The 19,136-nt window shown below is 37.5% G+C and overlaps 1 protein-coding gene across 1 annotated transcript; it reads right to left on the reverse strand.

Annotated features, from left to right (window-relative positions):
* Window positions 1-4,481: 4,481 nt before the first annotated feature.
* Window positions 4,482-18,324, reverse strand: LOC141294635 (butyrophilin-like protein 2). The gene is made up of 7 exons (XM_073826396.1): window positions 18,264-18,324; window positions 11,910-12,242; window positions 11,464-11,811; window positions 10,989-11,096; window positions 10,795-10,890; window positions 4,813-4,831; window positions 4,482-4,554 (listed from the first exon to the last, which is right to left on the reverse strand). The coding sequence occupies exons 1-7, from the start codon at window positions 18,322-18,324 to the stop codon at window positions 4,482-4,484; spliced, it is 1,038 nt and encodes a 345-aa protein (XP_073682497.1).
* Between the last annotated feature and the right edge of the window lie 812 nt (window positions 18,325-19,136).

Consider the following 19,136-nt stretch of genomic DNA (forward strand, 5'->3'; position numbering starts at 1 on the left):
TGTTAATTTTGTAAGTTACTAAATAAAACTGCTTAAAGTTAAGTGTTAAGTGTTTGCATTTCTGGGGCAGAGGACTGGAGTGATTCCTCCACGCTTAAGTTTTCATTCTTTTTTTTTTATTATTACGCTTTATTTTATTTGTTACTCCCGCCCCAACCCTAGACTGGGAATTGGGAACGTAACACATGGCAACAGCATTTGATTTATCAAGGACCAGTGATGCGCGGGTCAGTGGATAAACAACCCGAACCCGACCGACCTTTTCAACTAACCCGCCCGCAACTCGGACCGCAAAATAAAAAAAGAAAATATTGTACCCGACCCGCTTCCTGACCCGCATGATTAATATTTGCGACTGACACCAGCGATATGCTATGCGGAGGAGATGCGTTCACTGTCAAACATCATTCGGCATTAATTAGGTAATTTTGTCAAAAGAAATGTTCTTGATTACAAGAAAAATACAGATTGTTCATGTTGTGATTTAGTTTGTCTTGCCTTTATACAGATTTAAATAGTTTCATTTTCAAAGTAGGCTACACTAAATTATGTCAGTGATTCTCCGATGTTAAATATGATCAAGAGTTATTTTATTTCGATCTAATAAAAGTTAAGAAAAAGATTAGCCTATAGTCCTACATATTAGAGACTATAAGCTAATTCCTTTTCTTAACTTTTATTCTTCTTAAAATTATCAAGAATATTAAATGAACTTAATAGCGACTTTTCTTATACAAACATAAGGAATGCACTTCAAAACAAAGTTTTCATATATAAAATCAGGAATCACGAATATGACAATAATATATATATATATATATATATATAAAATTATTTTGTCATATTCGTGAGAAATAGAGAAACATATATATATATATAAATTGTATAGCTATAATAGTTGTTAATAATAGGAAATTATAGTGCCTTGAATTTATCAAGTAATGCTCAATTTCGTTCGTTTCGCTTTCTGGAAATGTAAAGTAAAAATACCGTTTTTATTCGGAATTCGTTTTTAATGGTTTTAAACAAGCATATACATGAGATAATTTATATATTATTGCTTGAATAAACGTTAAAAAATAGTGCTAAATTTTATAATTAAGGAAATTAAACAGACCTAGGCGTTTGAAAAGACAGTGAAATGTGTCTAATAATTCCCAAAAGAAAGAGAAACATTGGACATAATGAAATTATTCGAGACATTTATTAGGAATACCATTTTCTTCACAATTAAGATGCTGCATGTGTTTATCCAGTCAAATCGAAGTGTGCGTCTCTCCCCGACTTTCCCAATAAAAATCCCACCCCCTCTCAGAAAATACATAAAGCTGACATTATATGCGTTTAGAAGTAGCTTATTAAAATGGTACAATGGCATTGATCAGTTCAACGTGTTGGGAAATCGGGCATTTTGTCCCGCCTCAGCATTTATTCTACAGTTAATAACACTCAACATTCAAAAGGTAAATATTATTCAGCCAATAAAGTGTATAGGTCTATGTATTTCATAGAAAAGTGTGTCTAGTTCTATATAAATTACAAAGATTTAATTGGCATCAAACGACCCAACCGACCATGACCCGAATATCATTAAAAATATTTTTGAATGACTCGTAACCCCGCGGGCACCCGCTCATTTCGGATCAACCCGTGCATCACTGTCAAGGACCCATTCACAAAATAGATTGCATGTCAACTCAACCAGAGGTCATAGGCTGTGTTTTGACATTATTCTGATGAAGTTTGAAGCAAATTGAGTAAAATTAAGAGGCTGATTTTAAAGCATTTTGAAAATGGCACGCTTCCAGCTGCCAGTTGGTGGCGCTATAACTTTGACTCATAATAGTCACACCTATGCGATTAACATCATACAATGAACAAGCTGCTGAACTTTGATCAAAATCAGTTACAAACTAGTCGTGACAGTGAAACCTTAAAATGTTAAGTTGAATTAAAAAATTAGGAATCTGCTAATTGTGTCAACTTGAAAAAATTTTTTTAAACAACTGTGAAATTATATTTTTTTTACAGTGAACATTTGTTATTACTTAACTGCAGGTACAGACGCATAAACTGTTGCACACAGACAACCTAACAATTCAGAACTTTGCAAACTACTGGTTTGTTTCAAACATTACATAAATATATTTGCATTTAAATTTGGCACAACCTATTCTGTTTAACTTCACCACTATTTGAAGAAAATGTGTTGCCAACATACATTGAAACACTGTCAGAATAAGACAAACATGAACAGACAACAGACACTCAACTCAACCAGAGGTCCCCAGCTCAAATTTTTTACTTTGCTAATATCTTTTTCTGAAGAAAGATAAACATGTATAGTGATGAAAGCCAAATATTAAATGTCATGGATAATTATTTACTGAGTAATACAGTTTTGTAGTAGTAGTAGTGCTTATTTTTAATTTATATTGGTTATTTTTAAGGTCCTTTATGGTTCAGTTCCAGAGATATTGGAACTTCAATATGGCTCCAGGGGTAAATTGTTAAAATGTACACATTTTCAGTGGTCAAAAACCAAATGTAGGTCAATTTGCAGAAAATATGAGACTTCCACTGTTTTGAAGAGGAACGTCTGAAGAAGAGTCGGCGTGAAAGCATTCTATTTCTATTAATATAGTGGAGGAATATTACTAAGAAATTTACTTTTTCATCTATACAAATCCAATAATTGTAAGATTGAAACAGTAAAATAAATAAATAAATTAATTAATTAATAAACGTACTGGTGCTTAAACAGTGCCTGATCTGATACTTAAAAAAAAAAAGAGCCACCAAACGACAGTGGAGCACATTTAAGAACAGCATGATATAATATTTTACATATTGACAAATACCTAAGAACACTACACTCTACACTCACCTCCAGTAAAGCTCCAAAAGATGAAGGCAAATAACATACAGATGTTTGGACAAAGAACAAAAGAAATCTGAAGATTCCAGATTTTGCTGCAGGTGTCTAGAGAGGAGATGCAGAATAAACATGAATAAACCAAAATCTTAAAGAAGCAAGACACTTAAAGTCACAAAAAAAATCATAAAGAACAATTCTTGTACACACCTGTGTTTTTTGATCTGCAGTAGATCAGACAGCAGAAGATAAGTTCAGCTCCAAATCCAGCAACAGAACGGAAAATTAACACAGCTATGCACTCTTAAAAATAAGGGTGCTTCACAATGTCATAGAAGAACCCTTTTTGTCTAAACAGATCCATAAAGAGACTTAACACCTGGAGATCCTTTCTGTTTTATAAAAGGTTCTTTGTGGTAAAAAAAAGTTCTTCAGATTCTAAAACGGTAAGAAAGAGATAACTGTGAAAAAACCTTTGACTTAATGGTTTTTTGTGGGACCAAAAATGGTTCTTCTATGGCATCACTGTGAAGAACCTTTTAACGCACCTTTATTTTTTAGAGTGTATGCCAAAAAAGAGAGATCTGTGAACCACAAACATCAGGTAATATTTGCAACTGAACTGAATCCACTTGTAAATTTAGTTTGTTATAAAGAAATAAAACATCTAAAGAAACACTTATTTTACAAACATAAAGGCCTATAAACCTTTTTTTATAGCGTTAGCATGTCAACTGTTGTGTTAATTAAAGCTAAATAGCAGTTGCATTAAGGAAATTAAATTTTAAAGTACTACAACGCATGAGAAGCAAATAAAACTTCACCACTGTGAAAATGGGCAGCTCATATGCTTATTTAATGAGGTTGATGAAAAGATAATCAGTGTTATTTAATTCAACTGTCAGTGGTCATAATGTTATGCCTGATTGGTGTATATTACTTTGGACATCAAATTAATGTGATAAAACTAAAGTAAAATAAGAGAAATGGTTATAGCCTTTGTGGTCTCATATCTCAAACTTGAAGACTTCAATAGAAAGCACTCTCAACATTTATTTCTGCATGTACACACATAAACTTTAGCAATTAAGACACTATACCCACTTCTGTGTTATCGTAAATTTTACATAAACATATTTACAGATGAAAATGTTGCACAGATCTGTTTAACTTCACTATTAGCTAAAACAGAAAATATGTGGGCTTCATACCACTGATGCAATAACCTCACAGATTTACAAAACACATGTTCAGCTCCCCCATATTTAACTAAATACTGAATAGATGAATAAACTCACATTTTTAATAACACCATATTTACATAAGATCTGTACCTCAATCTGTGGAAAAAAATACTTTGTTTTAAGTTATTAGAAGAAACTAATAACAAACTTAATACAGCCGCCAAAATACAGCACAGTTTACTTTTAAAATGATCCAGCCACCAATGTAAAATTATCCAAGTTATTTGTAACGGAATGTCACCAAACCTACTGCTTTATAATGTACTGTAGTTTTCAGTCTCGGTTTGTTGGGGTTTTTTTTACTCCAGAGGAACTCCTCTTTTGCAGACAGAGTAAATGTTTAGTTGGTTTATGGTCAGTTTCTAATATCTGTGTCTGTGAAACAGCAGTATCAGGTGCAGACAGATTCTCCATTTCATGATTCTCTGATGGGTTCTGTGTTCAAAACAAGACATTGTTTAGCAACTACACATCTGTACTCCATGCTAAGATCAAACCTTATACTGCTGAACAGCTGACATGTAATCATTACATTACCCTGGGATGATCTTCTTGAGGTGAGTTCCTTTAATTGTGTGTAAATGCATTAGAAAAAGAGAATTACAGATTTGGCATTGAAACATAAACTGTTGCATTTACTGTATACACACACAGACTACATAAGAGTTTTGTTGAATAAAAATCTGAACTTACCTAATTGTAACACTCTTCCCTGATAAGAGAAAATTAAAAAGAGTTGTTAAGTTGTTGAGAATGTTATATTGGTTGCGCAAAATAAGAGCAAACTTAAATGCTGGCTCCCTCTACTGGACACTTTTAATTTGTCACTTTTACCAGCGACTGAACTGCCTGCTCTTCAATAACTGTTTGCATCCGTTAACAAAACAGCATTTTAGATCATTTTAGGCGAATAATATTAATATATTATTATTCAGAAACGAATAATATATAATTATTATTATTATTATGAACAGTTGCACAGGCTTTTGGCAATTTAAAAAAAAAATAATAAAAATAATAATTTTACGCACATGAATCAAAATAACATTCCTGAGTTTGAGTCATTATTTATAATGTTCACTGCTGGGACATTTGACAGTTATTTAAGTCTCTCTCTCCTTTGACAATGATTTTAATCTCTCTCCCTGCCAATACTGTCATTTCTGTAATGTGTTTTGTAATAAAGTCCAATGAAAAAAAAAAAAAAAAAATACAAACAAAAAAATATTGTAAACGATACTTACAGCAAGCAGGCATTTGTAGAACCAGCCAATAAAAAGCAAAAACACATTCAGAAGGGAAGACAATGAATCTCAGATCCTTCACAACACGCTCACCATTTCCTGGGAATCAAAATGAAACAATAACAATGAATAGAAAAAAATACATTGGACAGTCGAAAGCAAAACAGTAAACTCTTTAATGGTAAAAGTATTTGTATGTAACCCTGCTGGGCTCGGTTCATTTTCACCGAGGTCTTTGTGCAAAAATGTTATGCTACAACACACAAACTCACACAATAATCTACACACATTTACAGACAAAAATACAGTTATTTGCAGAAAATACCAACTTACGTGCTTTCAGGATCAGTTCTGCTGTCAGTGTAACAGAGCTCAACAAAACAAGACCAACTGCTCCAAACATGTACATGATTTCATTACAGAGATGGACTAGAACAGATGCACAAAACAAACAAACAATCAAATAGTTTGCAGATCTATTTTCTATGCAATACTAATTGACACGAAAGGAAAGGAAAGGTGATAAATACAAAAAATGCTTCAGTAATTCATGACAAAATAGGATATATATTAGAATTTAGCAGTGAGTAATTACATGAATTTGATCCTCGTTGGCTCATCTCAGTCTGCTGTCTTCCACTCTGAACTAATACTTCAATGAACACAAGTGACAGCTAGATTATTTATGTGACTTTGATTGTGCAGTTTAGCAAGCACTAAGTCTAAAGTGTATATCTATGTATTAATTAACTAATAATATAACAATTTATGCATGTATAGTGTTATTTTATAACAGCATAGTGCTTTTTTATTTGCATCTGTAAGACATACCACATAATTTCTATTTCTTAGCAACATATGTGTATGCTCTTTTATAATTACAGTATTGGCTAAAGACTGACGGATAATACCTTTCGGAGTTACTTCAAAGGCCACTATCATCTTCAAAACTTCTAGAAATATAATGACACAGGTCCATTCCAAGTACTCTGTCAATTAAAATCAAGCAAATTTTGATCAGTTCAACATCTTACATAAACTAAATTGTGTGTATATTCTAAAAATGTCAAATGATAAATTTAGCTATTATGTGGGCTATCATTCATCACTAGAATCTAAAACATATACATTAATCACTCTGTCAAGGTAATAATAAACAAAATAATGATAATAATAATTTTCCTGACATAAGACAAATTTGAGTTTTCCTACAACATTTCCTACTATTTTCATTACCAACTTCATATGTTTTTTAACAATGTGTTCCTATATGGACAATAAAAGATAAAGGCAGCTTACCTTTCTCTCTTTTCAATGTGGCAAGAAGAACATAAATCAATAGGATATCCAGGAGTGGTATTGTCATGATCCACAATAATGTTATCCATCTACGGCGGAGAACTATTGATATAAACATGACCATCAGCATTCATGTGACTTTCATGTCACATATTAAAACTGATCTCAGATCTGTTACGAATCAATTCAGATTTGGCATGAAATTAAAACTGATCCAGTTAATGTTCTTAAGGCATGTTTTCGGTTTCATTGTGCTCAATTTTTTCTTGTGTTTCTTCATGTCTTTTTTTTTTTACACTTCAAAATCTTAAATGAAAATAAAATGTCATAACAACCTCCTCCTAAGACTCACTTGATGTATATGATATGACATGATATGCTTGGGCATACAGCAGTTAAGACAAAAGCATATATGTCTTCATTCTGGTTAACACAGCTCACTTCTCAGAATACAAATATCAACCAGTGGACAAAATGAAGTCACACTGAATTATTATTATTATTTTTTTTCCCACAGTAGTTTCACTCAGAAATACATCACAGTTTAGTAGTAAAATGGACAGCAACTTCTGTTTCATATCAGCTTTAGTAAATATTATAAGTTTGTATTTCTATTCATAAAATCCTCAAAAATGTCTGCATGCAGTAACATTATAAGATTTACTCTTTCCACACCTATACAAATACAATAATCCACATTTATTTTAGTATGTACTTACATGTGAATTTTGCTTGCAGATCAAGAAAAAGTAATATACAGATAACCAGTAGAATCAGAACAAAGCCCACAACAATAATGTCTGAAATAAGAGAATAATTAATGTATTCATTATCATATCATATTATTTGCTCAGAAGTTCTTAAACATAAAATCACTGTAAGGAGAGTCTAGAGTGGTTTTCTTTGTGGAATACTTAATTACTTCATTCATGTTAGCATGTCATTCTACAAGTTTTATATCAAGATAACACTGGCCAAGTGCCTTTTTTTACACAGAAAAAAGCAAACAGCAAATTAAATTTTTACGATTTTTTTTCTTTTGCAAATTAGTTCCATAAATTGTGAAGGGAGCAGTATGTTACCTAGAGAGAGAAATCCAAATGAGCAGATGAACTGCAACAGTTGGAAAGCAGTTATGCCAAGAATACAAACCAAGACCCTCCTGTTTATATTGTCTAAAAAAAATAAAAATAAAAAAATAGGAAAGACAAACATTGATTGAAGAATGAGTTACAAGATTGTAAATTCTGACTGTATCCAACGCTATCTCACGACAATTTATACATATTGTACGAGGTGGCTAATTCTTACAACCTCACGATTTTGTACGATTTGCCTAGACCCCAGTTACGGGTAGGTTTAGGGCCGGGGTTAGGTGTACAGTAGGGCATTCGTTTCAAATTCATACAAATTAGGACCTCGTAAAATAAATACTAACATTTATTCATGTTAGCATGTCATTTTAAAAGTTCTACATCAAGATAACACTGGCCAAATCAAAAACAGCTTTATCAACTTTATAATAAACTATATTTTAATAGAGTTTAATAGAATTGATAGTACTTTGCAACTCTAATAACTCATATTGAGGTAAAAAAAAAAAAAAAAAAAAAAAAAAAAAAAATTATGTATTTACTTTGGTTGCGTGGGGAAGCCCTTCTTGGCCGTATATGACTGGGAAGATCTAAAAATCAAACAAACACCAAACACAGTTAGTTTGATTATCATTGTTGGTAACTGTAGAATTAAACAATGTAAATGAACAAAACCATTGACATATCAACCTAATAAATATGTGCTTGTTAGCCCGTCACTCATCTTTAACAATGTAAGGAATCAAATCATACAGAAACTCTTACCTATATTTAAGAGGAGACAAAACAGCAAAACAAATCCAAACACTATTCCAGAAAGTACACGAGGCCCAATGCTAGTATCATGTGCTCTCTTTCTCCAGCCATATGTAAAAAGAACTATAGAAATAGATAAAAATTAAATGTTACACAAGATAAATTATGTTTTGTGAAAAAAATAGTACATATGTAAAGATGTGATCAACTGAACAGTGTGTTCACCCATACGTAAAATTATGACACCTATAAGTTCTGTTATACAGCAGCATGCATGAAATGTTTCTGAATCTGACAGACATAACTGAAATAGGATCACATCCTGGGATACTAGACAGCTATAAGAACTGTCTGTATTTTATTAATTTTGAGAAAGCAGGGTTGCTGACAGCAGGTTTCATGTTTACTAGATTTTGGAGAGTGGGGTTAGATTTAATGGATGGATTCTAGTCAAGAGCATTGGAAGTTAGCAAAAAGGTTCATCCCATTAAGCAGCTGCTATGTTTCCATTCACAGATTTGTATGTGAATTTTGGAATAATTACAAAAAAAGGGGAGAAAAACAATGTATAGAAACACCAAGATATGCATAAATTCTAAACATTTGCATTCAATTAAAAATAGCATACTTTTTTTTTTTTCGTTGTTAGCACATTTATGTAACACCCCCATCATTCTGTGTATGCTGATTTGTTCCGAATGCCCTTTTTTGGAGTTCTTTTTCTAATCATCAGTTTATCACATTCACCTGTCTGTAATTAGTGTCCTTTATAAGTTTGTCTGTTCATATCCTCATGGTCCGGCTAAAAGGTTATTTTGATTGTGTGTGTTCCTGTCTGCTGTGGATATTACCTGTGTTGAACTTATTAAATTCTCCAGATATTATACTCCTGTCTTTGAGCGTACTCTTCTACACATGATTGTGACAGTTTACATCATTACATCGTAAAATTCCTTGACGCTCAACAAAAAAGTCATGTGACTTTGCATCAACCGATTATGTGATTGGATAACTGAACTAACCAGCACCGATCCCATCAAACGCCATCTCAAATCATTTTTAAAAGCCTGAAAGTCTTACATTTAATTTATTTGTTATAATCACCTCCCATAACTGTCTCACACAATTGCATTCCCAAACATCAGGCATCCAAACTCAAGATAACATGACAACATTTGTTACTGTGTTTCAGCACAAGCAAATTGAGCAGGAAAACAAAGAGTCACAGGCTTTCCCAGGTTGCAGCAACCTTAATTATTATTATTGAATGATAATATTTTTATTGCACAATTTTTTAAGGAAGTGCGCATTTACTTACCTGAATAAACAACTACTGTAAAAACAGCAAGTTCTCTGGTTATTTCGAAAAACTTGATCCATGTTTTAAGGTTGTCTGTTGACAGAAAGTGTGGAACACATAAAATGAATATTTTGTAAAGCAGCAATGGACTGCATTAGTATTGGTATATCTGTCTACAGAGAACAGCTTTCTCTTATTCTCAACATGAAACAATGAAGCATGGTTGTGCACCACCCAGATGCCACATCCCTCAGATATCTTCATAACCTTCATAACTAGGTTTCTTAGGCATGCATTAAAAAATTCTAAAGTATTTTCAATACCCATAAACATACTCATACGTCACAGTTTACAACTGAATATTTCTATGAACAAGATTCATGCCATTACTATGCATCACATCTGTTCTATTGCTTACTTAAATACTCAGTATTTAGGCAGTATTAAGTTTTGGGTATGACAAAGAGTATTTCGCTACAAATTCTACAATTTTCCTGACACATTTAACATTATTGGCTAGAGTAGAATTAGAAAATTATCTGAGGCTTAGTTTGTGGTTTTTTTAAAAAATGTCATGCTTCAGTAATCGGGACTTTAATGTATTTACCTGCCATAGAGGTAATGACTAACAATATTGTAATGCAGAATGTTAATATGTTGCTACAAAATGCATTTAATGAACTCCTTAAAAAGTAACCAACATACCTTGAAGATACTTTAAATAGTGCATAGCCCAAATCAACATAAAAGGCCTCAGAATATAAAGAGCACAGCAAGTTATGGTCTCATTCAGAGATCCTGGAACAGAATAATTAATTATTTAGTGATAAAGAGCCCCTTTTTGAAGAGCCCCACCATTACATAATATATATACACAACACACCAACAAGTGTGCCACACTATTAAGATTATATTAATATTATTATACTTATTATTTTATTTTACAATTTACAAATATAACTAGGAACAATAAACTTCTCACCTTCAGTAAAGCCCCAAAGGATGAAGGCAAAGAACATACAGATGTTTGGACAAAAGACCAGAGAAAGCTGAAGATTCCAGATTTTGTTGTTGGTGGCTGAAGAGAAGATGCAGAATCAACAGTTAGCAATTAGCAAAACACTTACTTTGAGAGATACAGAGTTAAATCGCAAGAAACAACAACAATTCACTTACAAACATTGTATTTTGATCTGCAGTAGAGCAGAGAGAAGAGCAGAAGCACAACTCCACATCCAGCAGCAAAACAGAAAAACAACACCGCTATATGCCAAGAAGAGAAACCTGTGAAACACAAACATCGGGTATAACTGCACTGCATCAGTTTGGCATATTTAGAGTTTTACAAAGTTTTGCAATTAAGACAATTCTTTCTTTAAATTAATTCCCACACCTAATTTTGGCAGCAGCTAAATGATATTTGCTCTTTACTTAAAAAAAATTAAATACAAACTTTTTAAACTAGTATAAATAGCAAAAAATAGCCTCTCATTTATACCAACTGCAAATAAATATTAGATACAGTTCATACAATGTCAAATGATTTGAATGGTGGGCAGAGTTAATTAAACTTGCCATTACCAACAAGTTTGTCTATTTAAATTAGATCAAATAGACATTATTTTACTTCTTCTTATGTTTGCTAACTCACCCAGTTGCTCCAGAATGACAGTTGCATTGGCTGAAAGTCCTCCAGCAAACACTCGACACATATAAACTCCTTTATCCTCAGTTCTCACACTCTTCAGTCTGAGAGAGAAGTTTCCTTTGGGGATTTCATTTGTGAAGAACTCAGCTCTGTCACTGTATTGTTCATCTGCTGCCTCTGAGAAAGTCTGATTGTTTTGGAAGAGCAGAACCAGAATATCTCCATCTGTTCTTATCCATGAAACCTCAATGTCTTCATGCTGGAGGTGAGAGTCTACAGAGCAGTTCAGAGTGACGTCCTCACCATCATATGTAGAAACAGACTGATCTGCTCCTGATACTATCAAACGCTCTACAGTAATAAAAATGGTTTAAACTCCGTTTCATAAAAAAAAAAAAACATCCAATGTGATTTATATTTTCAACAGAATTCAAGTATCTCTCACTCACCATGTTTTATTTGAACCACAATTTCTCCAGAACCCTGTTGACTGTCAACATTACATTTGTATTGTCCCTCATCTTCAGCTGTCAGATTGTCCAGACGGATTGAGAAGTTTCCATGTTGAATCTGATCAGTAAAGAAATTAGCTCTATCATGATAATCCTCCTGCTGGGCCTCTGGTCGACTCTCGCCATTCAGAAACAAATGGACCAAGTTCTCTGAGTCTGCTTTTCTCCATTCCACCTCCAGATCGTCTATTAGTAGCGGTGCATCAACATAACAGGGCAAAACCACTGAAGATCCTAGAGGAGCAAACAGAGGACCAGTGGGGCCATGCACTGTGAACCCTATCAAAAAAATAGACACCGATTATTGCGTTAAAAAGGAAGGAAATCTCAAATGCCAATTTTGCGTAAAAACGTCTTATGATAATGTAACAGATAAATTCCTGAGTTTAAGTTTAGGCAATGAGATGTTACATGTATGTGTGTGGAAGGCATTCTGTCCCTCGGGGCTTGCCGTAGGCAAGAAAAAGTGCACGCGCATGGTGAGATGAGGGCGCCCCCGCGTTTGGGTGTTATATGTGAAGAAGGAAAATAAAAAGTATGCACCGTTCAGTGAACCTCTTGGTCTCGTTTTCATTATTTTATTATCAATAAAGTGTTTAGGCGAACCCAATACGAACGCTCGGTTACATTGGTGGCAGCGGTTTTGTTTTGAGTATGTTAAGTGAGTATTTTAAAGTATTTCGGCGGTTGTTAAACTAGTTAGCTTAGCTTCAAAAGTTTATAGTGAGATAGCGAACGCGGTCAACGGATCGTCATTATGTGGTGCAAAGATGATGACAGTTTTACTACGTTACGGGACCGTGATAGAAGCAATAGGAGCGTGCGAATTGAGTTGCCGCCGCCGTTCTCCGGGGAGGAAAGACAAAGCTTCGTGGGCTGGGCCAGACAGTTTGAAGTGGCTGTCAAAGCGCTCACGGAAGGGAGTGGAAGCGCTTCCTACAACTATGAACTGACAAGGATTTTGCCTACACGATTGAACAACGCAGCTTTCTCTCTATGGGACAGTCTCCCTAATGCTGTTAAATCGGACTATGAGGCAGTGAAAGAGAAGCTAAAAGAGGCTTTCGGAAGGAGACAGTTTATGGAGCGATTCAGAGCCAGCTTATCTGCCCGTCCTCGCGCAGCACGTGAGAGTCTAGAGGTGTATGCAGCAGAAATAAGTCGGCTAGTGGATGAAGCTTTTCCCGAGTACGGCGACAGAGCCCAGCGGGAGGAGAAGTTTCGCCGTTTCGTGGCTGGCCTGGACCCAGTGCTGAGGACAAAATGTTATGAGCAGGGAGCGACAGACATGGAGGAGGCCGTAATAATTGCAGGTCGGTGTGAAAACGCAAGGAATGCGATTGATGTGACTGCTAATGTGGGCCATAATTTAAATGCAGACGGAGCAGTGGCCAATGTGAACTCGGTGTCGGACATTGGTGGGCTGTACAGAGCAATTGATAGATTAACTGATGAGATGAGAGACATGAAAGTTACTCTTAACCGTTTGGAGGTCGAGAATCTCGGATTGAAAGAAAAGATGAGTCGGAGTGGCAGAGATGAGTGGAGTAGAGCACGCTCCCCGTCACGTGAGACAGGTCAGTGCTGCTGTCAGGGGCATGCTTGCCGTATGCAGACGTATGAAGCACAGAGAGGCCGCTCTTCTGAACGAAAACCGTTCATTGAATTTGATAATCGAAAGGAACATAATGCAACTCGTAGCCCTATGAGACGTGCTCCCAGCCCCGGCCCTAGCCCATATATGCGCAGACGAGGCAGTTATGAGGAAGAAACTAGGAAACCGGGAGTGCGCTTCATGACCCCGAGCGGTGAGGGGAGACATTATGAGCCGGGAAACGGGCTGTAGCTGATGTTGCGGCCCAAACACCAGCTGTGATACCCAGGGGCCCAAACCCTGATGAAAATTTGTCTATATTGGACACCAAGGCAGACACAAACACTGACCACTGCCCATTTGTATCATATGTAAAAGGAACAATTGAGGGCATTGAACTTCCTATTTTGATTGACTCTGGTTCTAGTGTATCGCTGATGAGCTCTGATTTTCGAATGTCAATTCCAGCATTTCGCAGTCGGCCTCTTAAGAAAGACTATATTGCGGCCCGTGCTGTAAACGGACAGATGTTGGACACGCTGGGCACACTTACTGTGACACTGCAGCTGGGTACTGAAACCTGGCAACATGTTTTTCACATAGTGAGAGAAGCAACACAGTCTGTATTGCTGGGATGGGACTTTTTATTGAAAAATCATGCCCTGCTGGATGTTAGTCATGCTAAATTACAGTTATGGGACATTTCCATTCCACTCCTTACCAGTGCTGATTTTGTTCCAATGTGCTGCAATGTGTCGCTGGCCACGGACATGACATTTCCACCCCTCAGTGAGTCAATTGTGCCTGTTAGGATTGGTTTACCTGGCACGACCCGGCTATCTAGTGACTTTGTGGGGTATTTGGAACCCAATGTGTCTGAATCAGCCAGCCTCGTTGTTGCACACACACTCACTAACGTTCACAATGGACTGACCAAGGCACGAATTTTGAATCCAACAGGACAGGACATTCCTATAAAAAAGGGGACACATCTGGGAGAATTTTACTCCATAACTGATTCTGATATTCAACCCATTATTCAGGATGCAGGTGTAAAAGTTGATAATACCCCACTTGACACAGCTCCCTCTATATCGTTAAGTGAGTCACCAATCTCGACATCAGATAAAATTAGACTCTCGTCACTGTTGCAGGAGTACGGTGACATCTTTACTTCTTCAGAGAAGAATACAGGAAAATGCATGTTGGTGCAACATCATATCAGGACCGGGGAACATGCTCCTATTAAGCAGCGCGCATACCGTACAACACCAGAAAAGCGAGCTGAAATAGAACGACAAGTGGCAGGTCTGTTAGCTGATGGCATCATCGAGGAAAGCTGTAGCCCCTGGGCATCGCCGGTCGTGCTTGTGAAAAAGAAATGTGGCACCTGGCGGTTCTGTGTGGACTATCGACAATTGAACAGTATAACTATTCAGGACTCTCACCCTTTGCCTCGCGTGGATGACACTCTGGATGCATTGGCGGGCTCTAGGTGGTTCAGCACGTTGGATTTTTCGAATGGCTATTGGCAGGTGGAGGTGGCCGAACAAGACAGGGAAAAAACAGCATTTACTACAGGTCGAGGTTTGTATCAATGGCGCTCCATGCCGATGGGACTTTCTAACTCGCCTGCCACATTTCAAAGAATGATGGAGCTAGTTTTGAGAGGGCTCCCGTGGCACATTTGTATGGTGTACCTGGACGATATTTTGATTTATAGTGCGACATTTGAAGAACATTTGGCACACCTCAGAGAAGTGTTTTCCAGAATAAGGTCGTCAGGTTTGAAATTAAACCCCAGAAAATGTCACTTCGTCAGAGATCACGTGGTATTTTTGGGTCATGTCGTTTCAGAGAATGGCCTCCAACCTGACCCCAGAAACACGGAGAAGGTCCGAAATTGGCCAGTGCCACAGTCTCCCTCCGAGGTTAGAGCATTTGTGGGACTGTGTTCGTACTATCGACGCTTTGTCAAGGATTTTTCTAACCATGCAGCTCCGCTGAATCAACTGGTAGGCAAAAATGTGCCTTTTGTGTGGAGTACTGATTGTGACAGCGCATTTAACTATTTGAAAGAAGTGCTGTCCTCTGCTCCCATTGTGACACTACCGGACTTTAAAGTGCCATTCAAAGTTTATACAGATGCCTCTAAGTGGGCTGTTGGCGCTGTACTCGCACAGGCAAAAGATGGATTGGAGTGCGTTGTGGCCTATGCCAGCCGTGCTTTAAATGCCACACAGAGACGTTGGTCCACTTTTGACCGGGAGTTATGGGCTATCGTTTGGGCAGTGAGAGAATTTAGACACTATCTCGGACTTTCTTCTTTCACCATCATTACGGATCATCGGCCACTTCTTGCGCTACGACGTATGTCCATCGAGGATGATCCCACGGGCAGAAGGGCGAGATGGCTTCTGGAATTAGACCCGTTAAATTGGGTTGTGGTGCACAAAGACGGCAATCGGCACAAAAATGCTGATGCAATGTCCCGCCGCCCAGTGACATCGGATATGGAGATCAGTGAGACAGTAGTTGAAGAAATAAGGGATGTGAATGTGGTGAATGCTGCACAATCTGATAATGACATGTCCTGTTCCTCTAAGACCACTGAGGGGAATGAGAACGTGGTTTCGTCTGCTTTGTCCTTCAGTGCAGGCGAGGTGATGAGCCTGTCTGATTTGTCATATGATGCAGCGGACGTTGCTACGATGCAACAGAACGATCCAGACATTGACACGGTACGACAATGGGTAGAGCGATCACAGCGACCTCCTAGGAGACAGCTAGCAGGTACATCTCAGAGTTTACGTAAATACTGGACTGAGTTTAACCGCCTTTCTATAATAAATGGACTGTTGTGTCGCTCAGTTTCTTGTCCTCTCACAGGTGACCCCGTTGCTCAAGTGGTGGTCCCTCCTTCTCTTAAACACGACATACTTTTGCAGCTTCATGGGGCCCCAACTGCCGCTCATTTTTCTCCAGAACGGGTGTGGGAACGAGCGAGGCGTTTTTGCTACTGGCCGTCTATGTTTAAGGACATCAAGACATGGTGTGAGCAGTGCACAGCATGCCAAACTCGCCGTAAGCCTGTCCCTGTTCATCAAGCACCCATGGGTGGGTCCCTGACAATGCGACCCTTTGAGAGAGTTGCTATGGACATTTTGGAACTGCCAATAACAGCCAAAGGAAATCGGTATGTACTGGTAGTTGAGGATTATTTCACAAAATTTGTTAATCTCTATGCACTGCCTAACCAATCGGCCCAGACTGTCGCTCACTGCCTGTTTGAGGATTACATTTTGATTCATGGCATTCCTGAAACCCTGCATTCAGATCAGGGCCGCCAGTTTGAATCCGAAGTGGTTCTGACCCTCTGTCGGTTGCTGAATATTAAGAAAACACGCACCACTCCCTACCATCCGGCTTCAGACGGCATGGTGGAACGTTTTAACAGGACATTGACTGATCAAATGGCTAAGATACTTTTGTCATGTGGGGGTGAATGGGATGATTACATCAAACAAGTGGCTTTTGCATACAATTCCTCACCTCATTCTAGCACCAAGTTCTCGCCATACTTTTTGGTGCATGGACGAGAACCAAGGTTGTCTACAGACTTGCTACTACCAACTCGTACTCTTAACCTAAAAATTTCAACATCTCATGCTGAATTCGTTTCCACTTTGCTTGAAAGACTACAGGACGCTTTCAAGAGTGCCAGAATGTACAGTGAAGTGGCTTTTGATCGGCAGAAACTGTATCACGATTCAGGCCTCAGACACCAGCCTTATGCGGTCGGTGCCATGGTGTGGCTACATAATCCTGTGGAGAGCCGCATGAAACTGGCGCCTCATTGGAAAGGACCTTTTAAGATTGTACAAATCTTAGAGTCTGGTGGAGAGTCAGGACTGACTTACAGGATTGTTAGCCCTATGGACTCAGATGGACAAGGACAGGTTGTGCATTACAATAGGCTGCGACCTTATACATTGCCTGTTCCTGCACTTTCACTGTCTGGGGTTCCTCATTCTTTGGGTGATTCTCCTTCTAAAGAGTCTGACATGCTGGGGGGGTTGAAATGCAGTTCACCTCAAAGGGATTTAAGTGAGGCACTTGAGGGACCTGACGAATGTGTCCCTGGTGTGAGTAGGGCTGGGAGGACGTTGAAGCCTCCTGGTCGCTGGAAGGATTTTGTGTTGTACTAAGGGTAAAAAAAAAAAAAAAAAAAAAGGGATTGTTGGAGAAATGTCTGTTTAAACTGCTAATGTTTCAGATGGTCTAGACAGTTTTATTGTCGGACATGGGTTCAGGTATTATACATGTTCTGTTGCAATGTGTATTATTGTTTTTTTTTTTTGTTTGGATACAGGTTCTATCCTTCACTGTTTTGATGGATAAACGGGGACGTTTATGTTAGGGGGATGGGACGTATGTAACAGATAAATTCCTGAGTTTAAGTTTAGGCAATGAGATGTTACATGTATGTGTGTGGAAGGCATTCTGTCCCTCGGGGCTTGCCGTAGGCAAGAAAAAGTGCACGCGCATGGTGAGATGAGGGCGCCCCCGCGTTTGGGTGTTATATGTGAAGAAGGAAAATAAAAAGTATGCACCGTTCAGTGAACCTCTTGGTCTCGTTTTCATTATTTTATTATCAATAAAGTGTTTAGGCGAACCCAATACGAACGCTCGGTTACAATAATACTTACCATCAGCGACCATAAGTATGGACATAAACATACAGGTAAGAATGTCCATAATGTACAAAAATTAGACAAAACTGTCATTTCATCATAAATTACGGTGAAAACAACAGGCTTTTTCGACGAGGGTCACACGAGGACAAGTCAAAAGAAACACTTTCACTTTCACTTTTTTGAATTATGCGTGAGTCAGGACTTGTTCAGATGAACCAATAAGAGCAAGCGCTGGAAATACGGTTTAAATATATTACTTTTTTTTTTTGGCTCTTAAATTGATCAGATAGGCTATACAATTGAACAACAAAAACCACTAGACTACTGCTACTACGTTACACAAGCGATGAAATGACAATACGAACTGTTTAACAAGAAACTGCGAAAGCTGCTCTTTTTGTTTGTGTTCTGCATTTGATCGCTTTCAAATTTATACCTCGATATTATACAAATGTAAGACCTGTAGCCTTGAAATTAACAAATGTTCCGTTTATTAATCTAAAAGAGCAACTGGATTAAGGAAGTCAAACTAATACAACGCATTAAAACGAATAAAACCGCGCCACCACGATGTCTGGGACTGCGGTCAAACCATATGCGCTTCGTAAAATTGCGGTCACGCCCACTCCGCTAAAATATACTTTTTGCGCCTACATGGATATTTACGGTAACAAACACTTCCGACCTAATGCGGCGCATTTCCAGATTATTTAGTAGGCCTATTTTTAATAACGGCATAGTGAAGTATCCGGCGTAAAACATGTGCCAAATCGGCTGTGCGGATCACTCCGCTGTGGCGACCCCTGAATAGAAGGGAGTAAGCCTAGAGAGAATCTATCTATCTATCTCCCAAATAAAAATGCTATTAATCTG

This window comes from Garra rufa, chromosome 1, assembly GCF_049309525.1.
Source record: "Garra rufa chromosome 1, GarRuf1.0, whole genome shotgun sequence".
NCBI classification, from domain to species: Eukaryota; Metazoa; Chordata; class Actinopteri; order Cypriniformes; family Cyprinidae; genus Garra; species Garra rufa.

What these genes read in the sequence shown, in the direction of transcription:
- LOC141294635 (XM_073826396.1), bottom strand. Translation starts at nt 18,324, where the DNA reads ATGGACATTCTTACCTGTATGTTTATGTCCATACTTATGGTCGCTGAT. An exon ending in CGCTGATGGTAAGTATTATT is followed by an intron (nt 12,243 to 18,263) that starts GTAACCGAGCGT and finishes TAGGGTTCACAG; the next exon opens with TGCATGGCCCCACTGGTCCT. An exon ending in CAGATCAAAATACAATGTTT is followed by an intron (nt 10,891 to 10,988) that starts GTAAGTGAATTG and finishes TCTTCTCTTCAG; the next exon opens with CCACCAACAACAAAATCTGG.